This window comes from Canis lupus, chromosome 15 (genome assembly GCF_003254725.2).
Source record: "Canis lupus dingo isolate Sandy chromosome 15, ASM325472v2, whole genome shotgun sequence".
Taxonomy (NCBI): Eukaryota; Metazoa; Chordata; class Mammalia; order Carnivora; family Canidae; genus Canis; species Canis lupus.
Window position 1 is genome coordinate 42,637,448 of NC_064257.1, and position 23,656 is coordinate 42,661,103.

The 23,656-nt window shown below is 41.2% G+C and overlaps 1 protein-coding gene and 1 pseudogene across 6 annotated transcripts; both read right to left on the reverse strand.

Annotated features, from left to right (window-relative positions):
• Positions 1-94: 94 nt before the first annotated feature.
• On the reverse strand, positions 95-21,109 carry NFYB (nuclear transcription factor Y subunit beta). 6 transcript variants are annotated; one of them, XM_025438986.3, is made up of 9 exons: positions 20,957-21,109; positions 18,334-18,420; positions 11,440-11,495; positions 9,681-9,774; positions 7,756-7,886; positions 4,669-4,866; positions 3,319-3,400; positions 2,131-2,210; positions 95-1,229 (listed from the first exon to the last, which is right to left on the reverse strand). In XM_025438986.3, exons 4-9 carry the CDS (start codon positions 9,772-9,774, stop codon positions 1,197-1,199), a joined length of 618 nt encoding a protein of 205 aa, XP_025294771.1. In that variant the 5' UTR covers positions 11,440-11,495; positions 18,334-18,420; positions 20,957-21,109; the 3' UTR covers positions 95-1,196. The 6 variants fall into 6 exon arrangements, 5 of the variants coding, with proteins under 5 accessions (XP_025294771.1, XP_025294773.1, XP_025294767.1 ...); XM_025438988.3 differs by lacking the exon at positions 20,957-21,109 and adding an exon at positions 19,830-20,078; XM_025438982.3 differs by lacking the exon at positions 11,440-11,495.
• Positions 21,110-23,011: 1,902 nt separating this feature from the next.
• On the reverse strand, positions 23,012-23,126 carry LOC112654899 (U4 spliceosomal RNA; annotated as a pseudogene).
• Positions 23,127-23,656: the final 530 nt, after the last annotated feature.

Genomic DNA, 23,656 nt, shown 5'->3' on the forward strand with positions numbered 1-23,656 from the left:
AGGTTAATCATCACCAAAAAAACCAGATGAGAATATACAAATCCTCATTTTAAAAAAGGAACAACCCAAGTACATACTACTAAATTATACAAAGTTACATTATCTAAGTTTAGTTTATTGCAAAGATCAAGACAGCACTAGAAGTTGGGGCTTCTGTTTCACACCATCTGTAGCACACACTCTGTTCTCCACTGCATTCACTCACCCATGTAGAGAAAGGTCTGTACACACACAATGATGTCTGACGTTTCTTGGTTCCCATAGTATAATTAGGAAACTTGACATATCAATTAAAAAGGTAAAACGAGGACATTTACCATCAGACTATAAAATTCCTCTTCTGGAAGAGGATACTTTAGTATTTGAAGATATGCTTTGGAAAAATCATATAAAAATGAAAAGGGCACCATTTCAAGAGCACTAGGACTACATTAAGCTTAAATGAATTCCAACACTCATAATAACATAACTCAAAAACAAATCTGGTCTTAACAAAAGCTCCAATAAACTAAAACTATCTTAACAGGCACAATGAACAGTGTAAACACTGTTAACGGGCACCGAGTTTAATAGGGCAGACAATGTTTGCTTCTGCATTTACACTTGATTTTTCAATTACATTTTTAAAAAATGGTGCTGCTTAAGCTATGAATGTTTTACAAAAAATTAATTTTAATAAATATGGCAAATGCTAAAAATCTAGCTAGGTTACCATGCAAGATATTATATAACCAAGACAAACTCAAATTTATAATAAAGGCAACTTGCATTCAAAATGAACTCTACCCTTGTATTTTATTAAAAGGGCAAACATCATGAATTAACCCAGCTGCTTACTTGAATTACAAAAGTAACATGATTCAATATGAAAATAAGAAACTGTCTACAAATCTCTGACAGTAATAAATTGCAATATACAATGCATACAGGAGTCATACAGAGCAACAAACTCTCGTACAAAACAAAAATATTTTAATACCTTTAAAATCCAAATTTTTCTTTAAAATCATTCATGAAAAAAGATTCTCAAGTCAGAATTAACACCTCAATTAGTCAAGCATCAGGAAGCTACATTACAGCTATTTAATATACAAAGAGACATCTTTTCCCCAATCACTTCCTTATAAGGTCTCTGTTTCCAGAATCATACAGACTCTTTTGCTTCTCTCCACTCCCCATGCCACCATTTCTTCAGATCATGAAAACTGAATTTGTTGAACACCAGAAATCTAAGAGCAGAAAATTTAAATTGAGCAGAATTAAAGAAAAAAATATTTTAAAAATAACATACATATTTTAAAAATAACATATATTGTAGATATTCGAATAAAAGCAATAGACAATGGAAAATAAATCCACTTCTCACCCCCAAATCTCCATTCTGTCTACCCAAGGGAGCTACTTTAATAATTTATGTATCTTTCTAGAAATCTATGCAAATATGAGTATATGTGTACATATTTTTAATCAATAAGAGAATATATAATTATATGTTTTGAGAAAGCAATTTTCAATAACGTTATTAGGTCCTTTTTTTTTTTTTTTTTAAAGATTTTATCTATTCATGACAGACACAGAGAGAGGCAGAGACACAGGCAGAGGGAGAAGCAGGCTCCATGCAGGGAGCCCGATGCGGGACTCGATCCTGGGACTCCAGCATCATGCCCTGGGCTGAAGGCAGGTGCTAAACCACTGAGCCACCCAGGGATCCCCTATCAGGTCCTTAATACAGATGATCCTTGAACAACACTAGGGTTCGGGGCACCAACCTCTGCAGCTGAAAATCCTCACACAACTTTTGCCTCTCCAAAATCTTAATAGCCTCCTATTGACCAAAAGCCTTACCAATAACATAGTCAATTAACACGTTTTGTATGCTTTATGTATTATATACTGTATTCTTCCAACAAAACTAGCTAGAAAAAGTAAATGTTATTAAGAAAATCATAAGGAAGAGAAAAACACATCTATAATACTATTAAAAAAATCCACATAAGTGGAACCGTGCAATTCAAACCCATGTTGTTCATGGGTCCACCGTAATGTGCTGCAATTAACTACCTGTAATAAAAATCAATGACTACAATCAATTTTTTAGATAACTTAAAATACAAAGAAGGTTGTATTTACCTGTTGATATGACGTTGTATAAACCATAACATTTTGCTGTTGACCATCTGCAGTTATTAACCCAGCTGGTAACTGGTTAGCTAGAAGACAAAAGTTAAAGCAGGAAGATATTGCATTGACTTTGGGTCTGAACCCTAAGGTTGTGCCATTAGTCTCATTACAATTCTGCCACTAATCAATGTAATCTTGGACAAAAATCATATTTAGCATTTTAAAAAAAGTTCCCTAAAAAAACATTTTTCCTCGTACAGTTTTCAGTTTTCTGAATCTTCATTTCTCTAAAATGTAGCTGAGCTAACTGCCTGTGTGTACAAATCTGCAGAGAGACTAGATGGGGTTTCTAATTCATAGGCAGACCTATATCACGAGGCTTAGCTGGGAGCAACACTTACATTAACTAAGCACATGTATTTTACATATGAGAAATACAAAATATATACCTATAAATTTTATATGAGAAGTAGAATCACCATAGACCTTTTATTTCACCAATGACAATATTGCTTTTTTTTTTTTTTAAGATTTTTTATTTTTAAATAATCTCTACACCCAATGGGTGGGGGTCAAACTCAAATCCCAAGATCAAGAGTTACATACTCCTCCAACCAGCCAGGCATCCCATTCAGTTTTTCTATTTTTAAATCCTTCAGTTCAAATTTATTTAAATCACAAGATTTTTTATTACAAGCTACAATTCTCAATATTCCTATCTCATGTGAATCTTTTATTATTAAAAGATTTTATTTATTTATTCATGAGAGACACAGAGAGAGAGGGAGAGAGGCAGAGACACAGGCAGAGGGAGAAGCAGGCTCCATGCAGGGAGCCCGATGTGGGACTTGATCCCATGACTCCAGGATCAGGCCCTGGGCTGAAGGCAGTGCTAAACCGCTGAGTCACCCGGGCTGCCCTCATGTGAATCTTAAACCAAAAACTAGAAGCTATGGAAATCAGAACTATGGGTAAAAGATTATAATGTCTGCAGAATTTAAATTTCTATACTTATCCCTCACTGACTTCAACTAGAAGATCATGAACTAGTAAGAACTACTCAAAATAGTATTATGTCAAAATAGTCGGGGCTGATATTCCAAAAGTACCATTACATTTAGTATTAATAACTGCTAACAAACTACAGGACTTATAAGAACAAATTTAGTTGCATAAATGTATCGTAACACTGCTTACTAAATGCCTCCTCTGTAAGTTCTTCACTTAGCCCATCTGTAGCTGTGACTGTTCCACCAATTCCTTTCTCTCCTTTCATAGCCTGGGGAAGGAAAAATTAAATAAGTAATCACTGGTATTCAAAAGAAACTGTTTTCTAGATGAAAATGCTTGTTTCCTAAAATTAGGAGCTTCTATTATTACAAACACTGCATGGAATATTTATTTACACTTCTGGTTAATTATATATGAAGAGGTCCTTCAAAATGCTAACTTTTTATATAAGCAGTATTCATCACAAGACAGTGTTAGTAATGGCCTAGAAAATCTAAAATATTTATGGATAAAAATAAAATTATTCTAATTCCACACTACATCAAAAGGAAAATAGAAATCTACTTACAGATGAAGTAGTCTGCAAAATACTATAAATGTTCAGCTCATATATCTACTATAAATGATCCAAATTATCATTTAACTATATATATAGAGCCACTCTCAGCCAAGTGGGCAGTACTATAACAGCAAGTTTGAAAGTCTTAATTCCTAAATCAAAAATATAGTTTGGACCAAACATAATATAGCTCTAAGTTTCCATTCATTCACTCTAAGATTCTATGATGAAAAAATTTGGAAAAGTACTGTGAAGAATTTTTACATTCTCTTCATACTTTAATCATTTGATGCATAGATCACTAATTTAATGGGATTCTAACATTAAAGCTAATAAAGTATTCTGAAAGCAATGTGAATCTGACACCCAAGTTGGAGTGTAGAAATAAATATGCTGATCTCAATTTATCTCCACAAAATTCATACCATGGGCAAAGATAAATCCAAAAGGAAATGCAGAAGAATTTAACTAAAAAAAAAAAAAAGAGATAGTTATAATTCCTTTTTTCTTATCTAGAAGGCCCCAAGCTTTAAGATGCTACCTCTTTTAAATTAATAATAACCATAGCATGTTTTACGATTACTGAGTGCTCACTATATGCCAAGCTAAGGGCTGTACATAGATTATTTTACTTAGTTCACTCATTAACCCTGGAAGGTAGGTACTATTAGTAACCTCACTTTACAGACCAGGAAACTACAGCCTAATGTATTAAATAATCTGCCTGATGTCACATGTGGAGCTGGGACTCAGCCTCAGGTGGTTGTAATCCAGAGTCCAATGCTCTCAATCATTACCCAACAATGATGTCATTAGTAACAACGGGAAAAAGAAAGGATATACTATTTCCTTTTTTGACATACTATTTAAATGATTTAAATGATTACATGCTTCTTCTGATCGATGATACATTTAAAAAATTAAAGTAAATAGTATATCTTAGTTTCTTAAAAGCAAATGGAGATCATCTTACTTACCTCTCTGAATTTCTGAAGGTATAATTTTAGAGGTTCTACATAACTGTCAAAGCCTAAGGTTGACATGGCAAAGAGAATATCTTCTCCATTGATTGTCTTCCGTTTCTCTTGATGACATCTTTCACTTGCTTCAGATGTTATAAAGCTGATGAACTCACTCACACATTCCTGAACACATTCTTTGGCATCTTTTGCAATCTGAAGAGAAAAATCACAGGTAAATTTGAAGGGAATATAACCATCCCATTCATAACAACCTACAAAAATAAAAAGCTATTTAGAAGAATACAGATTTTAGTTCATGGCTGTTGACATTTCATCTTTGAAATAACATGCTAATTACATTGACAAAATGTGTACTATCAAAATCCCAACACTCGGAGTGAGATAAAAACTCAAATACCAGTGAAAGAAGCCACTGTGACAACTATTCACAGAAAACAGGTAAGTTTAGGTTATAAAAGCAACCACTGGGGATTGCCTGGGTGGCTCAGTGGTTGAGCGTCTGCCTTTGGCTCAGGGCGTGATCCCAAGATCTGGAATCTAGTCCCACACTGGGCTCTCCACAGGGAGCCTGCTTCTCCCTCTGCCTATGTCTCTGCCTCTCTGTGACTCTCATGAATAAATAAATAAATCTTAAAAAAAAAAAAAAAAAAAAAAAAAAGCAACCACTGGATGTCCCTACCATCCCGTAAAGATGAAATCTTACTAACCAAGTACCCCAAGAAAATCAATCCCATAGTGTATATAGTATAGTGTGGGCTAGATGCAGGTTATCACCTCTTTGCCCTAGCACTTCCACAAATAAGGACAAGAAAAAATTTTTAAAAGACAAAACAATGAATTCATGTAAGGCTTACAGGGAGTGAAATAATGACATCTTGTGACATTTTTATTACTGAAGATATTAAGTGTCAGGTATAGATTTTGAGTTTATTAAAAAGCAGCATACACCTGCCACTTTACTATAAAAGCAATTCTTCTCTTAAAGGTGTGGGGTTTCAAAGTTAAACTAATGAATTAAATCATGCAATTCCAAAGTCATTTCTTTCTTTCTTTCTTTTCTTTCTTTCTTTCTTTCTTTCTTTCCTTCTTTCTTTCTTTCTTTCTTTGTTTCTTTCTTTTCTTTTTCTTTTCTCTTTCTTTCTTTTCTTCTCCCTTCCCTTCCCTTCTCTCCTCCTTCCCTCCCTCCCTCCTTTCCTTCCTTCCTTCCTTCCTTCCTTCCTTCCTTCCTTCCTTCCTTCCTTCCTTCCTTCTTTCCTCCCTCCCTCCCTTTCCTTCCTTTCTTTCTTTCCTTCCTTCCTTTCCTTTTCTTTCCTCTTTCTTTCCTTCCTTCCTTTTCTTTCTTCTTTCTTTTCTTTTCTTTTTTCTTTATATTGGAGTTCAATTCGCCAACATATAGCACGACACCCAGTGCTCATCCCATCAAGTGCCCGCCTCAGTGCCTGTCACCCAGTCACCCCCACCCACCTCCCTTTCTACCACCCCTGTTCGTTTCCCAGAGTTAGGAGTCTATCATGTTCTGTCTCCCTTTCTGATATTTCCCACTCATTTTTTCTCCTTTCCCCTTTATTCCCTTTCACTATTTTTTATATTCCCCAAATGAATGAGACCATATGTTTGTCCTTCTCCAACTGACTTATTTCACTCAGCATAATACCCTCCAGTTCCATCCACATCGAAGCAAATGGTGGGTATTTGTCATTTCTAATGGCTAATATTTCATTGTATACATATACCACATCTTCTTTATCCATTCGTCTTCCAAAGCCACTTCTAACAGGAACAATAAAAGCCTTGCTGAAACGTACTGTCTTCTACCTCCTTGCCCATTTTACATCCCGAGAAAAGTAAAGAGCTGCATAAATGTAGGTGGGCAAGATAATATGCTAGCTATACACATAACTTTAGATTTTCTAGTAGCTATGTTTAAAAAAAGGTGAAATTAATTTTAATAATTATTTTAACCCAATAAATCAAAATATTTAAACACAGAATCTATTTTAAAATTATTTTCCTTCTTTTTTTCATACTAAGCCTCTACAATCTGAAGTATGTTTTACATTTACAGCACATCTTAATTCAGACTTGCCACATTTCAAGTGCTCAATAACTGCATCTGGCTGGTGGCCTGAGGTACTAGACAACACAGGCCTAGCCACAGAAACAGTAATCAGCAGTTGTGCTTTATTTCCCTTTAGAACATAAGGAGAACCTCTCATATTGGAATTTGTAGGCTTAGCTATGTATTTTAATAATATATTTCTTTGTGAGCTTTATTACTTTTGTAAGTACTTTATAAGCTACAGTGAGAAAAAGTTTATTGTGCAATATAAAATATTAAAAATGTGGATTGTAATTCAGAACAAGTGATGAGTAGAGTGACGAGTTTTTGTAAGTTGGTATAAATGTCTATATGGTTGTCTCAAGACAGAACTACTTTTTAAAAAAATCATGCCAGTTAAATTTAAATGTATGTTAATATTTATGATTATATAAAAATAGCTGATTCCAAATCTAAGGATTTTTTCATTAGACCAAAATGACCCAATTTTGCTGCAACATTATAGAAGCTACAACTCCATATACCCAAACCTGATAGTTCTCATAATGTACCTATTTTAAAGGAGATTCTTAATTTTGTTTTATCAGCTTCAAGTCGGGAAGGGGACGCAGTGTTGTTTGGGGTGGGGGTGGGGGGCGCTGGTGTGAGAACTGCAAACAGCGTAACTAAGTGTGTAAAACTGGGGCAGCCCAGGTGGCTCAATGGTTTAGCACCGCCTTCAGCCCAGGGCCTGATCCTGGAGACCCGGGATCAAGTCCCACGTCAGGCTCCCTGCATGGAGCCTGCTTCTCCCTCTGCCTGTGTCTCTGCCTCTCTCTCGTTCTGTGTGTCTCTCATGAAGAAAAATAAAATCTTTAAAAAAGAAAAAAAGTGTGCAGAACTGTAGGAGCTACTGGACTTGCTGGAGGGCTGAATGGCTGAAATCTACAACTGACCGTATTCAGGAACTACACACCCATGTAGGTCTATGTTCCCCTCTTCCCTGGAAAAGGAAACTGGGTAAAATGTGTCCTCTGCATTACCTTTCCCGTTTGAGGTATGGCATTTTTCATTATCCTTGCTACATTTGCAATTGGAAGATAGATATCTTGTTCTCTGAAACTTTCTTTTGAACCATTTGTGTCTTCATGATCATTCATGCTGTCCTCAGTATCTAAAGAAACAAAAAGGACTTGGTTTAAAGTTTCTCATCATCTTTACTTCAAGATAGAGAAGACTACCTGAAACTAAGAACCATTCTGGCTCATTTCCTAATCACTTTTAGGGAGGAGAATAGTAGTTCTTTTCACATTCTCACAGCCATAACCGAACCTAGTTATTAGTTTCAAACCCACGGCCTCAAGTCCTTTTATCCTCAACTTGGCCTGCTAAAACCTTACGTATCTGTTCTCCAGAAAGCTCAAAAACATCTCCACAGCACCTTCAGAAGTGATCTCTCAAAGAATATCAAAGTGCTTCTCTGAGCCTTTTCTGACATATTTTATAATTCCTTTTATTTCTCATCCTCCCTATTCGATGTTTACTATCTGAGGCCAGGGACCAGCTCTATATACTTCCCAGAACTTGGTAGATTATCTTCCACAGAAGAGGTACTCATAAATATCTGTTACATAGCTTAACTAGAAAACTTACAGACTATGACCTATGGTTCCTTGCAAATTGCCAGATTATGAGGTTATATGTTTATGCAAAACCAAGTTTATATAGAATGGAAAAAGTGGACTTGAATATTACTGACCCAATTGGATAAAACTAATGTAAGTTTCTGAACAAAGCTGTAGTCTGATCCAATGTTTATATAAAAACGAATCCTCAAATTATCCAGACTTAGATATAACTGCAGCTTTCACAGTACCACTAATATTCTCTTATAATGAAATACAGTATCCTGTAAGTAAATTTCCCACTCTTTGTATGTATTAAAAAAAGAAAGGCACTTATGCTGATTCGAGCTACTTTTTTTTTTTTTTTTTTTTTTTAGTTACATTTTTATGTGTATCTCTGTTTCAGGATGAAGTAACTAATTACCCACTTCCAACTGCCTCCTAAAAAATATATCTTCGGGGTGGCTGGCTAAGTGGCTCAGTTCAGTTAAGCATCAAACTCTTGATATCAGCTCAGGTCTTGATCTCATCATGAGATCTGACCCCAAGTTGGGCTCCACTCTGAGCATGGAGCCTGCTTGGTATTCTCTCTCCCTTTGCCCCTCTCCCAACTCACACACAAGCTCTCGCTAAAATAAATAAATAAATAAATAAAAATAAAAATAAAAATAAAATGTATATATCTTTCTCTCAAAAACAAACATCTCTCTCACATTTTTTTAATATTACACATCAGAATGACACTGAAGTACATTATTTCTCATAGGCCAACATGATACTGCCATTCTAATACCTAACATAGTTCAAACTTAATATTGAATAAAACCCAAAAATAGTCTGCTCATAAGTACTAGAAATACAATAGCTAGGAACTCACCCTCTAAAGAACTATTTAATTTACTCTACCAATTAAGTAAGAATTTGTCATACTTAATACTTAAACAGGACATCAGTAACAAATCTTTAAAGAAACTGTGCCAATTTTAAGAAGCATATATATATTTTCCTTTTTTAAGTATGCCCAGCATGGAGCCCAATGAGGGGCTTGAACTCAAACCGTGAGATCAAGATCTGAGCTGATATCAAGATTGGATGCTTAACTGACTGAGCCACCCAGGTGCCCCAAAAACATACTTTAATAGAATTCTTTTCTAGACTTCATCTCTCTTTTGATGACTATTTCTAGTAAAAACAGTATGGTACATCTTTTTAGACTATCACTGAACTTTGACACAAGACTGCTAATTTTCCTGTAAAGATAAAAGTAACCTGGAGCATCACATTAATATAATTCCCACTAAGTTGTTTCTGCTAGTGAATGTCTTTGACCGTGGCTTTCTTACCATCATGAGGCTGTATAACATAGTGGCTTCCTCCGATGTAGTCTGCAGAGATGCCTAGTTGAGAAGCATCTGTGGTAGCACTGTCGCCATCCATCTACGAGGAAAGAAATTTTATAATACTCTTCAATAAAACGTCTAAAAAGCGTAATAGATTCAATGCTCATAACTGTCATAGGATGGGTCAATTAGTTTTCAAGACATTAAGCTTACTGAAAGAAAAGATATCTCTTGATTTGGAAACCTTTTGATAATTTTCCAGTGATTCAAGATTCCCCTATCTACACTCTATAAGTGATAGGCATAAGACCAACAAGGAAACAAAATGAATCTAAAACACACACCTCTTTCTTTTCAACTGCATACTCATCATAAGTGCAGACAACCCTGACTTACAACCTAGCTTGTCCCTGGAGTGACAAGCAAAGCCAAAGTCAGCTTAGCAGTCACCTAAAAGTCACCGATTTCCAACACTTTCTGCTGTCTTGCTAAAGCATGATAGTCCTATGCAAATACTTTGCTCCTGCTGCAAACTTTCTCTGATGTCTCACAAAAGCTCCACGAGAGGCAATGCCTTGGTTCAAACTGTTGTTTGGTATGGGATGCATATGGATTCCTTGGATAAATCTGTGCCCATGCAACCCAAAAGCACACTAATACTTTAAATGAGCCTATAACCTCTAATTCTACTCAACAGTCCTACCTCTGTCCTCAAACTTCAGATTCTTTAAAGAAAAAAGAAAAGGGGCAGCCTGAGTGGCTCAGCGGTTTAGCGCCTGCCTTCAGCCCAGGGCATGATTCTGGAGACCCGGGATCAAGTCCCACATCGGGCTCCCTGCATGGAGCTTGCTTCTCCCTCTGCCTGTGTCTCTGCCTCTCTCAATGTGTCTCTCACGAATAAATAATTAAAATTAGAAAAAAAAAAAAAAAAAAAAAGGCAGGGTCAGGGAGATTGAAGATCTACATATGAAAACAATAAAATTATAACCATAGACAAGAATGGGAATTAAAATGACTATTTTAAAAGAAGTCTGCTAGGGATGCCTGAATGCCTCAGTCAGTTGGGTGTCTGCCTTTGGTTCAGGTCATGATCTGGGATATCCTGGGATAGAGCCCCACATTGGGCTGCTGGCTCAGCAGAGAGTCTGCTTCTTTCTCTCTCTCTGCTGTTCCCCTTTGTGTGCTCTCTCTGTTAAATAAATAAAATCTTTAACAACAACAAAAAGAAAGAAGCCTGATTAAGTTTGCTTAGAGCTAAAAGAATTCTAAGAGGGAAAATCTAGAGAAAACAACCATAAGCCTTGAACTGTCTCCATTCCATTTCACCAACATGGCAAATCCTGGAAGTCTTTCTGCTTTGCAAATACTACTATACAAAACAATAAGGGACTAGCTATTTGTAGGTGGAAAAATTGTAAATGCATTACCTGAATAAAAAGAGTAGTAAAACTAAGTACAATCTATACATGTTTTCAGGCCAAATCAAAAAAACACTTGACCCTAAATGTTTATCCAGGCCCAGGACCTTGATAACAAGTTTAATGTTATTAACTGCACTATTTAAATCCTTGTGTACCATGTCCTTCTCTGGCTGTTGGATTTTCATCTACTAGGAAAACAGCAGGCTAGTTTCCAAGTCTTCAATAACATGGCATTTCTTTGATACATCTGTTGACTGCAGTGTCTAATTTAATTGTTGATAAAGATACATTTCCATAATCTACATAGTTTTCTAAGGGGCTAGAGAATAGAGTTTACCTACCTTTAATAATTTGCACAAGTAGAGGGTATCTATTTATTGATACTTCTTAGTGGCTTCTAAAAGGTAATAAACAACAGTTAGTGAGCTCTGATACTGACTCTCCTGCTGATCCCTGAAAACAGCATCCCTACCTGTTAAATGTATTTCTATATAAAATGGAAATAGTATCACCTTCCCCATATTAAACAGCTAATGTGAAACATTACCCAAAAATAAAATGCCATTTTAATCCTAAAATATCAACGAGATACTAGAAGAGTGCTCTTTGATTTGATGATGGATTTATTAACCATAAAAGCTCAATTAGGATAGCTGTGAACTGACTAGTTTTTACAATGCCCTAAGGGAGATTAGAGAGATCAAGGTTCAAGAGAAAGGACCAAAGCCGCTGTTTCAGAACCTACAACTGGAAACAAATCTTTGTTGGGGTGGGGTGGGGTGGGTGGGTATCTGGGAGATTTTTTTTTTCTTAAAATTTTATTTATTCATGAGAGAGACAGAGAGAGAGAGAGAGGCAGAGACACAGGCAGAGGGAGAAGCAGGCTCCATGCCGGGAGCCCAACGTGGGACTCGATCCTAGGACTCCTGGATCAGGCCCTGGGCTGAAGGCGGCGCTAAACCGCTGAGCCACCCGGGCTGGCCCTGGGAGATTTATTAATTTATAAATAGAACACTAAAAAAGTATTAAAGGTAAAAAGTTCAAATCACATTACCTTTGTCATACACTGAAATTAGTAGCAAGATTATCATTTGGATTCACAGCATTAGCCTCGAAACCTCAGTCTTCTAAAACATACTCTGCAAGTATTTGTTGTCAGAATCAAAGAAAGGGAACCTGCTCAAGAGCTATGTTTGGTGCGTGGTGTACCCAGGAGACAGCAATCCCATCCTCCCTCCCTGAGGATAAGCTGCACATAGCAGGCTTAGCTGTGTGTGTCTTTAGGTCTACAAGTCGTAGCTCCTCTTGTCGTTTCACCCCATCTCTGTCTTCCTGTCCTCTATCTTTCTACCGTTAAAATCCTGCCATTAATCCCAGTGTTCTCCCATCCTCCTGAAATCTTTGATTTACTCCATCCTGCACGTCCAATATTAGTGTTCCCTTCTTTGAATCCCCAAGGATTAGTACCTTCCATTCAACAAACTGGCCTCATCTTTTATGTTTACAATAGCTAGCCACTCAAACATCTGAAGGGGGAAATGAGGCAGGGAAACTTGCTAGATACATCCTGAAGGCTTTTACAAGGTCTAAACTTCTATTAAAATACTCAAAATAGGGACTCCTGGGTGGCTCAGCGGTTGAACATCTGCCTTTGGCTCAGGGGTGATCCTGGGTCTGGGGATTGAGTCCCACATCAGGCTCTCTGCAAGAAGTCTGCTTCTCTCTCTCTGCCTATGTCTCTGCCTCTCTCTCTCTCTCATGAATAAATAAATAAATATTTAAAAAATTTTAAAAACATTCAAAATAAAGTGGAGATTGTAAGCCAGATTGTAAGTAAGCCACTTAACAAATATTTACCAAGTAAGCACCTGGTATTTATCAGGTCCGTGCTATGTGCTGGGGATGTAGCAGTCAACAGCATAGACAAGATCTCTGTCCTCATCTTGCAGGGAAGACAGGTATTATGCAAACTAGTGGCAGGGGAAAGGAGTGGGGAGTGTAGTCTATTAATATTTCCACAGCACAGGCTCTGGAATCCTATCACCTGGTTTGAATTCCTTCCTACTTACTTGGCATGAGACCTTGAGCGAGACGGGACTCCCCATGGAAAGACAGCACAGTATTAACAGGAATACCCAGTAAACGTTATGTATATAGCTATTAAATAATTACAACTGACTAATTGCTAGTGCCAAGTGCTAAGGGAAACAAGTGTTTTGTTGTATGCTTTGAGAGCTTATTGCAAAAGGGGCCACATTTGTCTGGGGAGTCAAGGAAGTGGTCACGGGAAATGACACTTAAACTGAGATTCAAAGACAGAAATTGGTCAGGCAAGGAAAAAATGGGAAAACAATGTTCCAGGCCAAGGAAATAGAAATCTACTACTGGTGGACCAGAATGGACAAAGTAGAGGCTAGATCAAGCAGTGCCTTGTGCATAAGAACAAATCAAAAGGAAGTTTTTGCAGAACTGTGCAAAAAAGATTTTTTGAAAAGATCACTCTGGCTACAGTCCAGTGTCTAAATAGGCAGAACAGGGCAAGAATGGGGGCAGAAGACCACAAAGGACCATGAGGCCATAGTCAGAGCATGAATTCTGGCGAGATGATAACACTCCCCAGATGCTGTCCAGCAAAACGGCAGTAGGGATCAAGGGGACTGATGAAAGAGCCTTTCAGGAGGTCAGATGAGCAGGCCTGGGCACTGAGTAAAAACAAAGCAGACAAGGATGGAGGAGACGCTGCTGGGGTTCCTGCAGCTGGAGACAGAATGGGAGCACTGGGCAGTGCGAAGAGCTGAGCAGGAGCTGACGACCACAAATGCACAATGGGACCAGCATGGCCAGGCGTCACACATGTACCCGGTGTAAGAGTAGAGAAGCTACAGTGTCAAGTTTTATCCAGACAATGAAGAGGAAGGGCATGTAGGAGAATGACAAGACAGTAGGTGAACTAATGAATCATTAGATGCAATCCCTATCAAAATACCATGGACTTTCTTCAGAGAGTTAGAACAAATTATTTTAAGATTTGTGTGGAATCAGAAAAGACCCCGAATAGCCAGGGGAATTTTAAAAAAGAAAACCATAGCTGGGGGCATCACAATGCCAGATTTCAAGTTGTAATACAAAGCTGTGGTCATCAAAACAGTGTGGTACTGGCACAAAAACAGACACATAGATCAATGGAACAGAATAGACAATCCAGAAGTGGACCCTCAACTTTATGGTCTACTAATATTCAATAAAGGAGGAAAGATCATCCACTGGAAGAAAGACAGTCTCTTCAATAAATGGTGCTGGGAAAATTGGACATCCACATGCAGAAGAATGAAACTAGACCACTCCCTTGTACCATACACAAAGATAAACTCAAAATGGATGAAAGATCTAAATGTGAGACAAGATTCCATCAAAATCCTAGAGAACACAGGCAACACCCTTTTTGAACTCGGCCACAGTAACTTCTTGCAAGATACATCCACGAAGGCAAAAGAAACAAAAGCAAAAATGAACTATTGGGACTTCATCAAGATAAGAAGCTGTTGCACAGCAAAGGATACAGTCAACAAAACTAAAAGACAACCTACAGAATGGGAGAGGATATTTGCAAATGACGTATCAGATAAAGGGCTAGTTTCCAAGATCTATAAAGAACTTATTAAACTCAATAGCAGGGATCCCTGGGTGGTGCAGCGGTTTAGCGCCTGCCTTTGGCCCAGGGCAAGATCCTGGAGACCCGGGATCGAGTCCCACGTCGGGCTCCCGGTGCATGGAGCCTGCTTCTCCCTCTCCCTCTGCCTGTTATCTCTGTCTCTCTCTCTCTCTCTGTATCATAAATAAATTAAAAAAAAAAAAAAAAGACTGTTTAAACTCAACAGCAAAGAAACAAACAATCCAATCATGAAATGGGCAAAAGACATGAACAGAAATCTCACAGAGGAAGACATAGACATGGCCAACACGCACATGAGAAAATGCTCTGCATCACTTGCCATCAGGGAAATACAAATCAAAACCACAATGAGATACCACCTCACACCAGTGAGAATGGGGAAAATTAACAAGGCAGAAAACCACAAATGTTGGAGAGGATGCGGAGAAAAGGGAACCCTCTTACACTGTTGGTGGGAATGTGAACTGGTACAGCCACTCTGGAAAACTGTCTGGAGGCTCCTCAAAGAGTTAAGAATAGACCTGCCCTACGACCCAGCAATTGCACCGCTGGGGATTTACCCCAAAGATACAGATGCAATGAAACGCAGGGACACCTGCACCCCGATGTTTCTAGCAGCAATGTCCACAATAGCCAAACTGTGGAAGGAGTCTCGGTGTCCATCAAAAGGCGAATGGATAAAGAAGATGTGGTTTATGTATACAATGGAATATTACTCAGCCATTAGAAACGACAAATACCCACCATTTGTTTTGACGTGGATGGAACTGGAGGGTATTATGCTGAGTGAAATAAGTCAATTGGAGGACAAACATTATATGGTCTCATTCGTTTGGGGAATATAAATAATAGTAAAAGGGAATAGAAGGGAAGGGAGAGGAAATGGGTAGGAAATTTCAGAAAGGGAGACATAACATGAAGACTATTAACTCTGGGAAACGAACTAGGGGTGGTGGAAGGGGAGGAGGGCGGGGGTTGGGGGGATGGGTGATGGGCACTGAGGGGGGTACTTGATGGGATGAGTACTAGGTGTTATTCTATATGTTGGCAAATTGAACACCAATAAAAAAATAAATTTATTATTAAAAAAAAAAAGATCCAAGAGAACTGGTAAGAATGGACAAAGAGTAGTTCAATCGCATTTAATTAATGTTTAATGACTATTCTGATTACTTAGTTGAACTGATACTGTTCTCTAAAATATTATGTGAAAGGAATGGTCAGCTGGCTAATATATTTTTATTCTACAATTCTGTGATGTAGCAGTTTTTAAATTATGTTAATAATTTGTTGCCCAAATGGAGGAAACAGTTCCCCCTTTAACATGTTTAACATTTATTGAACACTTTCTAAATATCTCATGCAATGTTCATGACCCCATGAAGCAATGAGAGAACTGAGGTTACAAAAGGCTAATGACTTGCCCAAGGTGGCAGAGTAAATGGGATTTAAATCCAAGGTGTCAGATGCCAAGTACTTTACAGCATTTCTTCCTAATAATTTTTCCTACAGTCCATCAGCCTAAATGTTTACTTTGCCCTCTCTAAATTCTGGGTCTACTGGTTGTATATTAAAAACATGTATTCTCAAGTAAGGACACTATGTGTGAGATGTAAGCAAGGCACCTGGTTTCGGGTTCAGGATCAGGAACACTGGCCCTTAGGACGGACTACCCAGGTTGGTCTTGACTTACTCTTCTCTTGGTGCCTCGGCTTCCCCATTTTTAAAATGGAGTTGCAATGGGAAGCGAAGCTATTCTATAAAAAGTACTTAGCAAAGTGCACGATACATAATAAGAACTCAACAAATGTAACCTAATATTATTTTTGTCCCTTCAAATGCAGTTCTCACCTTTATTTTCAGGCATAGTTTTCTCTCTCACATAACCCCTTCACCTGTCGTCTGGACCAATTCTTTTTTATCTCTTTGAGGATAAGAACACAAAGGTCCCTCACCTCTACTGGATCTTCCGTGCCCCCCCCCACCCCCCCACCCCCGACCAGCTGCTTCACTCTTTTTTCAACATGTTTAGGCTCCCTCACTGAACACACACAAGTACACACAGACCTGTAAAACCACAATTCTGCTCCACACCCTTGTCTAGCTATCACTGTCACCCTGACAGTCCTCATACACCTCTTCATCCCCATTCAACTCCTGGCATGCGCTTCTCTACCCCATCAGGTACTGAAACTGTTCTTTGAAGTTGCCAGTATAATCTTGCCTTCATCCTACCTGACTGCTCTTGGTAATCAGACCCCACACTTACACATGGAATTCCTTCTCCCTTGATTTCAAAAGCTACATCATTCCCTGGTTTATTTTTTCCTCCAAGGTTATCCTTCCCTCTTTCTTCCCTCACTCTCTTAATGGATTCGTTAAATACAACTTCTATGCTTAGAAGTCCTAAACCTACAACCATATCCTGCCTGTACATGTCTGATATCCCATCACTGCCAACTTAGGATTCTGGAAAATGAAACTCACCCTCCCCATTCTTGCAAGGAGGCGAAAGATGAGAGCTCCTGATCTCCTTTTCAAATACTGCAATCCCACCCTCCCAGGCTAATTATACCAGTATCAGTATTATACCAGATACTTAGAATATTCTATCTCCTCTAAGTTCTACCTAAGCTGTTACCTCTTAAAAGGGGTAAGTAAGTTTCCTGGATATGCCCTTCCTTTTTTTACTGCCACTGCATCACTACCCAACCTACCAGGGTGCACACTGTTTTAAGACAGGGCCCACTAAAACACCATTTCTATGGCTCCTGAACCTAGAATGGTTCTCAAAGTCTTTAGCAACAAATCAAAACCTAGTTTTTCACAGCTTTTCATTAGTGGATCCCCCACTTAACCTCACTGAACTTGTTTCCAACTCTGTTTTCAGGGCTGATAAAAATCTTAGTGCTAGCATGTACCTGTTTAAGGATCACCAGGTACAGCTCTTTTATTTTAGGAGTGAGGCATGATTCCTGGCTCAATGAAGCTGTAACATGCCTGACATCACAAATATAGTAGCAGATCCAGAACTAAGTATCCGGACATGGCAAGCGGTATCTCTCACTAAATTACCCTATGAAATCTCCACTTGGACGATGTAGATCTACTTCTCATCCCTTAAACAAATCAGTTACTCATCCCTCCCTCCAGGCTTTTGTTTTCGGCAATACCTTCCACCTATCCACATCCCACTCATCCTTCAAGGCTAAATCCACAACATTCCCAACTACCCAGGCATACCACACCACTGGTCTCTTCACCTCTGCTACCCTTAGAACCAGCATTTCCCATTTGGTGCTTGACTAAAGTCCTAGCAAAAGAGACAAACTCTTAAGAGCTGGGACAAGCTTTTTATCTTGTAATTTCCACAGCTCTTAGGAGCCCACAACAATACGTGCAAGTCACTAAAAAGAAAGAAGCAACAAGAATGAGTAGAGATACTGTCTGTCTAGACTTGAAGAGCATTCATCCTACTTGGGATCTCCAATATACATTACTTATAATTTTGTTTCCAGCTAATTACTGTTTAATTGACAACCAAAGTGGTAAGCATACTTACTGTCATGAAATACTGTCAGAACTGTGTTGTCAGTGGTGTTCAGGAACACCTTTTTAAAAAGGGATCCAATCTTCACCCAATTTCAACCTAGAAGATAAACAACTATTAGTAGTAACACCGTATAGCCTACAGGCTTTCTTCCTAGTAAAAATTTAAAAGGCATCTATTCTGATTCAACAGAGTGCAAAAAAGCAGGCACCCAGTCAAAGTTTCTTAAATTGGTAGATATATTTTGGAGACCTTGCAAAACAAGTTAATTCTATGGCAGGAAGGAACTGCTTTTCCAACATAACCCTGAATTTAGTCATGTTCATCATAAATATTCATCACAACATCCCAAATTATATGCACGAGACCAAAATTTACACATCTAAATTATTCAATTAAGACACAAACACCCCAATTTAATTTTTCGGTGATGATTTTCTTAACGTTTTAGAGTGAGATTTAGGAGTTCAAAAGCTCAAAAGGGGAGAAGAGTATCTCAGAATACAATGCTTTTAAATTAAGCACCTCAGATTATACTGAAAAGAAGATAGATGCTGCCAAGAGAACATACATGGAACATAATCAATTAGGACCTTTATTTATCATTTTAAAGCACCACCATTTTGGACTAAAATTGCATCTGAATAGCACTTCATTTTCGCTGTAAGGCATAAATAGCTGAATAAATTGGTATCAATTACAATGTTACAATCTCCATTTTTCATTTGCTCCTTTCCTTTTTTTCAAGTGAAGCAATTAAATTGGGGGGAGGGGCAAAACAAAAACATATCCTTTCAGTGCTAATTTTAAAGGAAGAGAAAATGATATGCATTCAAGCATGAAATCTAGTAAACAGAAAAAAAAAATTATAGCCACGAATTGAATTTTTTAAATGTCAGTCGGGGCAGCATAGACTGGCTGACATTGTCTACTCTGCTATAATCTTAAAAGCAATGTCTAATTTCTTTTTAAATATTCTCATCTAACCCCAAAACTGCCCAGAAGATTCCTTCCTTGTTTTTTGAAGTGTGTCTTTGAAAATGGAAATCCTCAGTACACTTAAATAATGGAGCTATATATATTTATGTATTTTGTTTGGGGGGGGGTGGTCGGGGTGGGCACACCTCACCACACACTCTCGCCCAAATAGTTGACTCAGTATATATTTAAATTCAATATATTAAGGATAAACACTGTCACCTCATATGGTATACATTTTCCTAAAGGCAGGTTATGATATATGTGAAAGCTCAAGGGAATGCATACATCTGTTTAATGTTTGAAGAAATGCAAATTTGTATCCAAGAAAAGCAGCAGACCCTTCCTCCACCCTCCATTCTTTGGCATCAACAACCAGAGTTTTGCATCAATAGAATCCTTAAATTAAGCTACAGGAGCAGTGCGGGGAAGGAATAATTGCCTTTTAAGGAATTCTGGTTAAACTTTCAATACTTTACAAATAAAACCCTTATTTATTAATGCCACTAATATCGATCAGCTTATCTTACCACTTTATTTTGCCGATGAGTTTCCATACTAAGAACGAACGCCCAAACCACCCCAGTGATTCGTGGCACGAACCAGGGCACCGTGGAGTGCGTGCGGGCTGGTGGGATGCTCTTTCTGCTTAAGGTCGTATGCTACCTAACCTTGTTTAAATTATCCTGTTGCAGTACTTTGGGCAAGATTGCGACTTGTGGGTGCTCTGTAATTCTTTGTTCTCGAAGACTACCGCTCCTCAGGGCTGGCAGATCCTCCCCGCCTCCCACCGAAGATTAAAACCTTAGTCCAATCCGAAAGGCTTCCTTCCTTCCCACCTTCGGGGCAAGTCCAGGGACCGCAAGCCGCCAGATGGCTGCATTCTTTACGTGAAGCCAGACTGCGGGGAGACCAAATCCACTCCTTCCTCCCGGGGACCTCGCTTCCTCCCCACGAAGGTGCGCGGGCTGGTCCCGGCCCCACCGCCCGGCCCGGCCCCACCGCCCGGCCCGGCCCGGCCCCGCCGACTGTCAGTCCCGCGGGTGTGGGGCGGCCGCCCCCGGCGCGCGTCCCTCGACTCGCCCGCCCAGGCCCCGGGCCCGCGCCCAACGCCCGCCGCCGCCGCCCGCCGCCCGCCCGAGGCGCCGGGGCAGACAAAGCGGCCCGGCCCCGCCATGCCCCCGCGGGCCGGCGGGCGGGAGGGAGGCGCCCCCGGGGACTCCGCGCGGCCGCCCGGTCAAGGGCGCAGGGTCGGGGCCGGCGCCCCCCGCCCGGCTCCCCGCACAAAATGGAGCCGGCCGGGACGCCGCCGGGACGCGGCCGGGACGGGCCTGACGGTGCCCCGGCGCCCCCTCCTCGGCCTCGGGCCGGAGCTCGGCGGCGGCGGGCAGGAGGCGGCCTGGCCCGCGTCCCGCCGCTCCTCGGCCCGGCGCACAAAGAGCCGCTCCCCGGCCGGGCCCGCAGCGGGAGCGGCCTCGCAGGCCCCGGCCCCGGCCCCGGCCCCGGCCCCGGGCGGGAGGGCGCGCGGGAGGGAGGCGAGTTGCCCCGGCCGCGGCGGCGTTGGCGGCGGGGACGGCGCCGGGAGGAGACGGACATTTCATTCGAGCTAAAGTGGAGTCGGTTTAGGAGCGATCATTGGCCGAAGCGAGACACAAACCTCCAATGCAGCCCTGGTTGGCTCCCGTCTCCAATCGGCTGTTTGGTTGGACAGAAAATGGCTGCGAAGGAACCAGTCCCAGCGCGGAGCTCCGCTTCCAGGACTCGGCCTCCCCTCCCTCCGCCGCGGGCCGCTTCCCTCGGCGCGACACCCTCCCTCCGCGCCTCCCGCGAGCCCGCCCGCCGCGGCCCCGCCCCCGGCCCCGCCCCCAGGCCCCGCCCCCAGGCCCCGCCCCGCCCCCGCCGGGTGTGCTGAGCTACTGCAGTGGCTGGAGCCTGCAGAGCGGGGAGCGGGGAGCCGGGAGCGGGCTGCGGGCAGCGGCGGGCGGGTCCTGCAGCGGCTGCTCGGCGGGGGCTCCTCGGGGCCGGGACCCCGGCACGCTCGTGAGGCCTGTGCGGGCTTTCAACCCCCGGTGTTTGCCCGGGCCCGGGCGAAGCGTGATTTCTCAGGCTTCCCTCCCTTTTCAGGCCCCTCCCTCCCCCACCGGAGAGCGTCCGGCCACGGGAGCGCAGCCTGCCTGCGCCTCGGCTCTTTAGAAGGGGACCTCAAGGGCAGAGCCCGCCGCCCCGCCGGGTGGACTTGAACGACGGCTCTCTCCCGGAGTGTCTCCAGCACCGCGTGTGCCTGAAAACGTTGCCAAATGCACGAGCGGCTCCCCCTCGGTCACTGAGCTCCGACGTGCGTGGTCGAGATTTCATCTAAAGATACAATCCTCTCCTTCAGGTTTAACAGGTTGCTCAGTCTGGCCAGCCTTCACCCCGAGTTTAAAATGCTGCATTTCCTGTCTTCCCCCCACACGCCACCCCCTGCCCCGCACTCCCCGTAGTCGCTCCCTGACTTGTGGCTTTTCCCACCCCGATGATCATTTGGGCCGCACGAATCCACGGCCGGTTCTTGCCTCTGCAGCCAGGCTCCCCCGCCGTCCCTCCCTGGCTGCAGTGTGGGTCGGGCTTCCCTGGGCTGCGACCGTCGCAGATGGGCGGTGAGCCAGGCACCGCTCGCTGCAAAGGGCTGCAGGATTTCTGCCATGGGAGCCAGCGATCGCCCTCCCTTTACTTCCACTAAACAAGTGGCCCGGTGCCACATTAAACTTTCCAGCTTTAATCATTTAAAAATATATAGACATGTTTTATTTATAGAGCTCCTACTGTTTCTCCGCATATTTTAACATTTCAAGAGCAAACAAGGAAGCAAAGACAAGTGAGAGCCTCCAAGTTATTCCAAGAGTTAGAGTAAGTGGCAATGCCACTGTGGAATCAAACAACCTGATTTGAAGTCCAGCTCTTCCTTGTCCTGGCTTGTGACCTTAGCCAAATTTCTTTGCCCACTCCGTGATGGTTTCCACATCTCTGTAATGACACTAATAGTAGCTTCTTAGGATTGTTTGGAATTAAAGAAAATGCACATAGAAAGCCCTAAAAAAAAAAAAAAAGTTGGCCAACTATCTTAAGATCTTTATATGATATGAATTTCAACATCCATCAAACTTTTAAAAACCGTTATTCGCTAAAAAGGAGTAAAATTGGCCTGCATTGGACTTCTCCCTTTATGATTACCCATAAGAGTGGGGTTTTCAGAGTGAAATGATGTGCTCAAAAGACAGGAAATACAAAAAAGGAAGTAGTAGGATTGAGAGAAATATGACTAATCCGCGCACTGGATGATGAACCAAGCGCTACAAGATGCCTGCTTCCTTGAGTTAATATGCTCTTACTTCACTACTGTCCATCTAAATGACATATGCTTCATCCAGATTCAACAAAAAGGTGATTCAGCTCCCTCTATTTACCTGGGGCAGTGCCAGGCGCCCCAAGGCCGCAAAGGTGGATAAGGCACTCTCCTTATCCTTGGAGCTAATGCTAGAAGATGGGAGACCTGGTCAACATGCCTCTGATGTTGAACAACCTGTGTTCTCTGTGCCTTTTAAACCTGCATTCAGGAAGCCCCCCCAGTAAATGTTAACCCCATTTTTCATGATCACAGGGTAGAAGACATGGATCACAGTTTAGTTGTGGAAAAGACATTATCTAGACTAATCAAGACTTTCCTTTTTCCGCCTCTTGGCTGTTCAAATGTTTTATTATTTCTAGGCTAATCTGGACTTTTCAATTAGCAATGATCGCGCCTCGGATAAACCTCATTGGCTATGATACTGCCACTGTGCAAAGCTTAATTTGGACCTCTCATTAAAGGTCAGAGGACAGGTGATTGTCTCTTTTACTAGTCCACACACCATAGCTGCCCCATAGCTTGTACCATTATTTATATGAGTCATAGTTCAGTAGACAACAAAGCGGAATCTTTGGCACGACAAAGACTTCCCAGTTGGATTTTACTTTATTATTTTGATGAGGCCTCATAGAATTTCCATAATGACAGTGTCCAGTATAGAACAGTCTCTGTTTCCAAACTCCTGATTCTATTCTTGCCCCTCTCTTCTCAGTCCATTCTATGCACTCAAGGCCTGGAAGGATCTGGCTTCTGCTTTTTTCTCCCTCGCTGACTTCTAACTCTCCCTCTACCCGCTTCCACCTTCTACTTGCACTGGTCTTGGCTCTGACACACGCACACACACAAGTGCGCTCCTGCGGCTCTTGCCTTAAGGTCCTAGCTGGCTTTCCCTCACCCCTCCTCAAGGAGCCCCACCTGGTTGCTCTGTAATGTCTTCTACCATATCACCTCGTGTGAAGGTAAATACTA

Coding starts and splice junctions, on each gene's coding strand:
- NFYB (XM_025438982.3), bottom strand. Junction 3,401..4,668: donor ACCTTCAGAAATTCAGAGAG/GTAAGTAAGATG, acceptor TTCCTTCCCCAG/GCTATGAAAGGAGAGAAAGG. Junction 1,230..2,130: donor ATACAACGTCATATCAACAG/GTAAATACAACC, acceptor TTCTGCTCTTAG/ATTTCTGGTGTTCAACAAAT.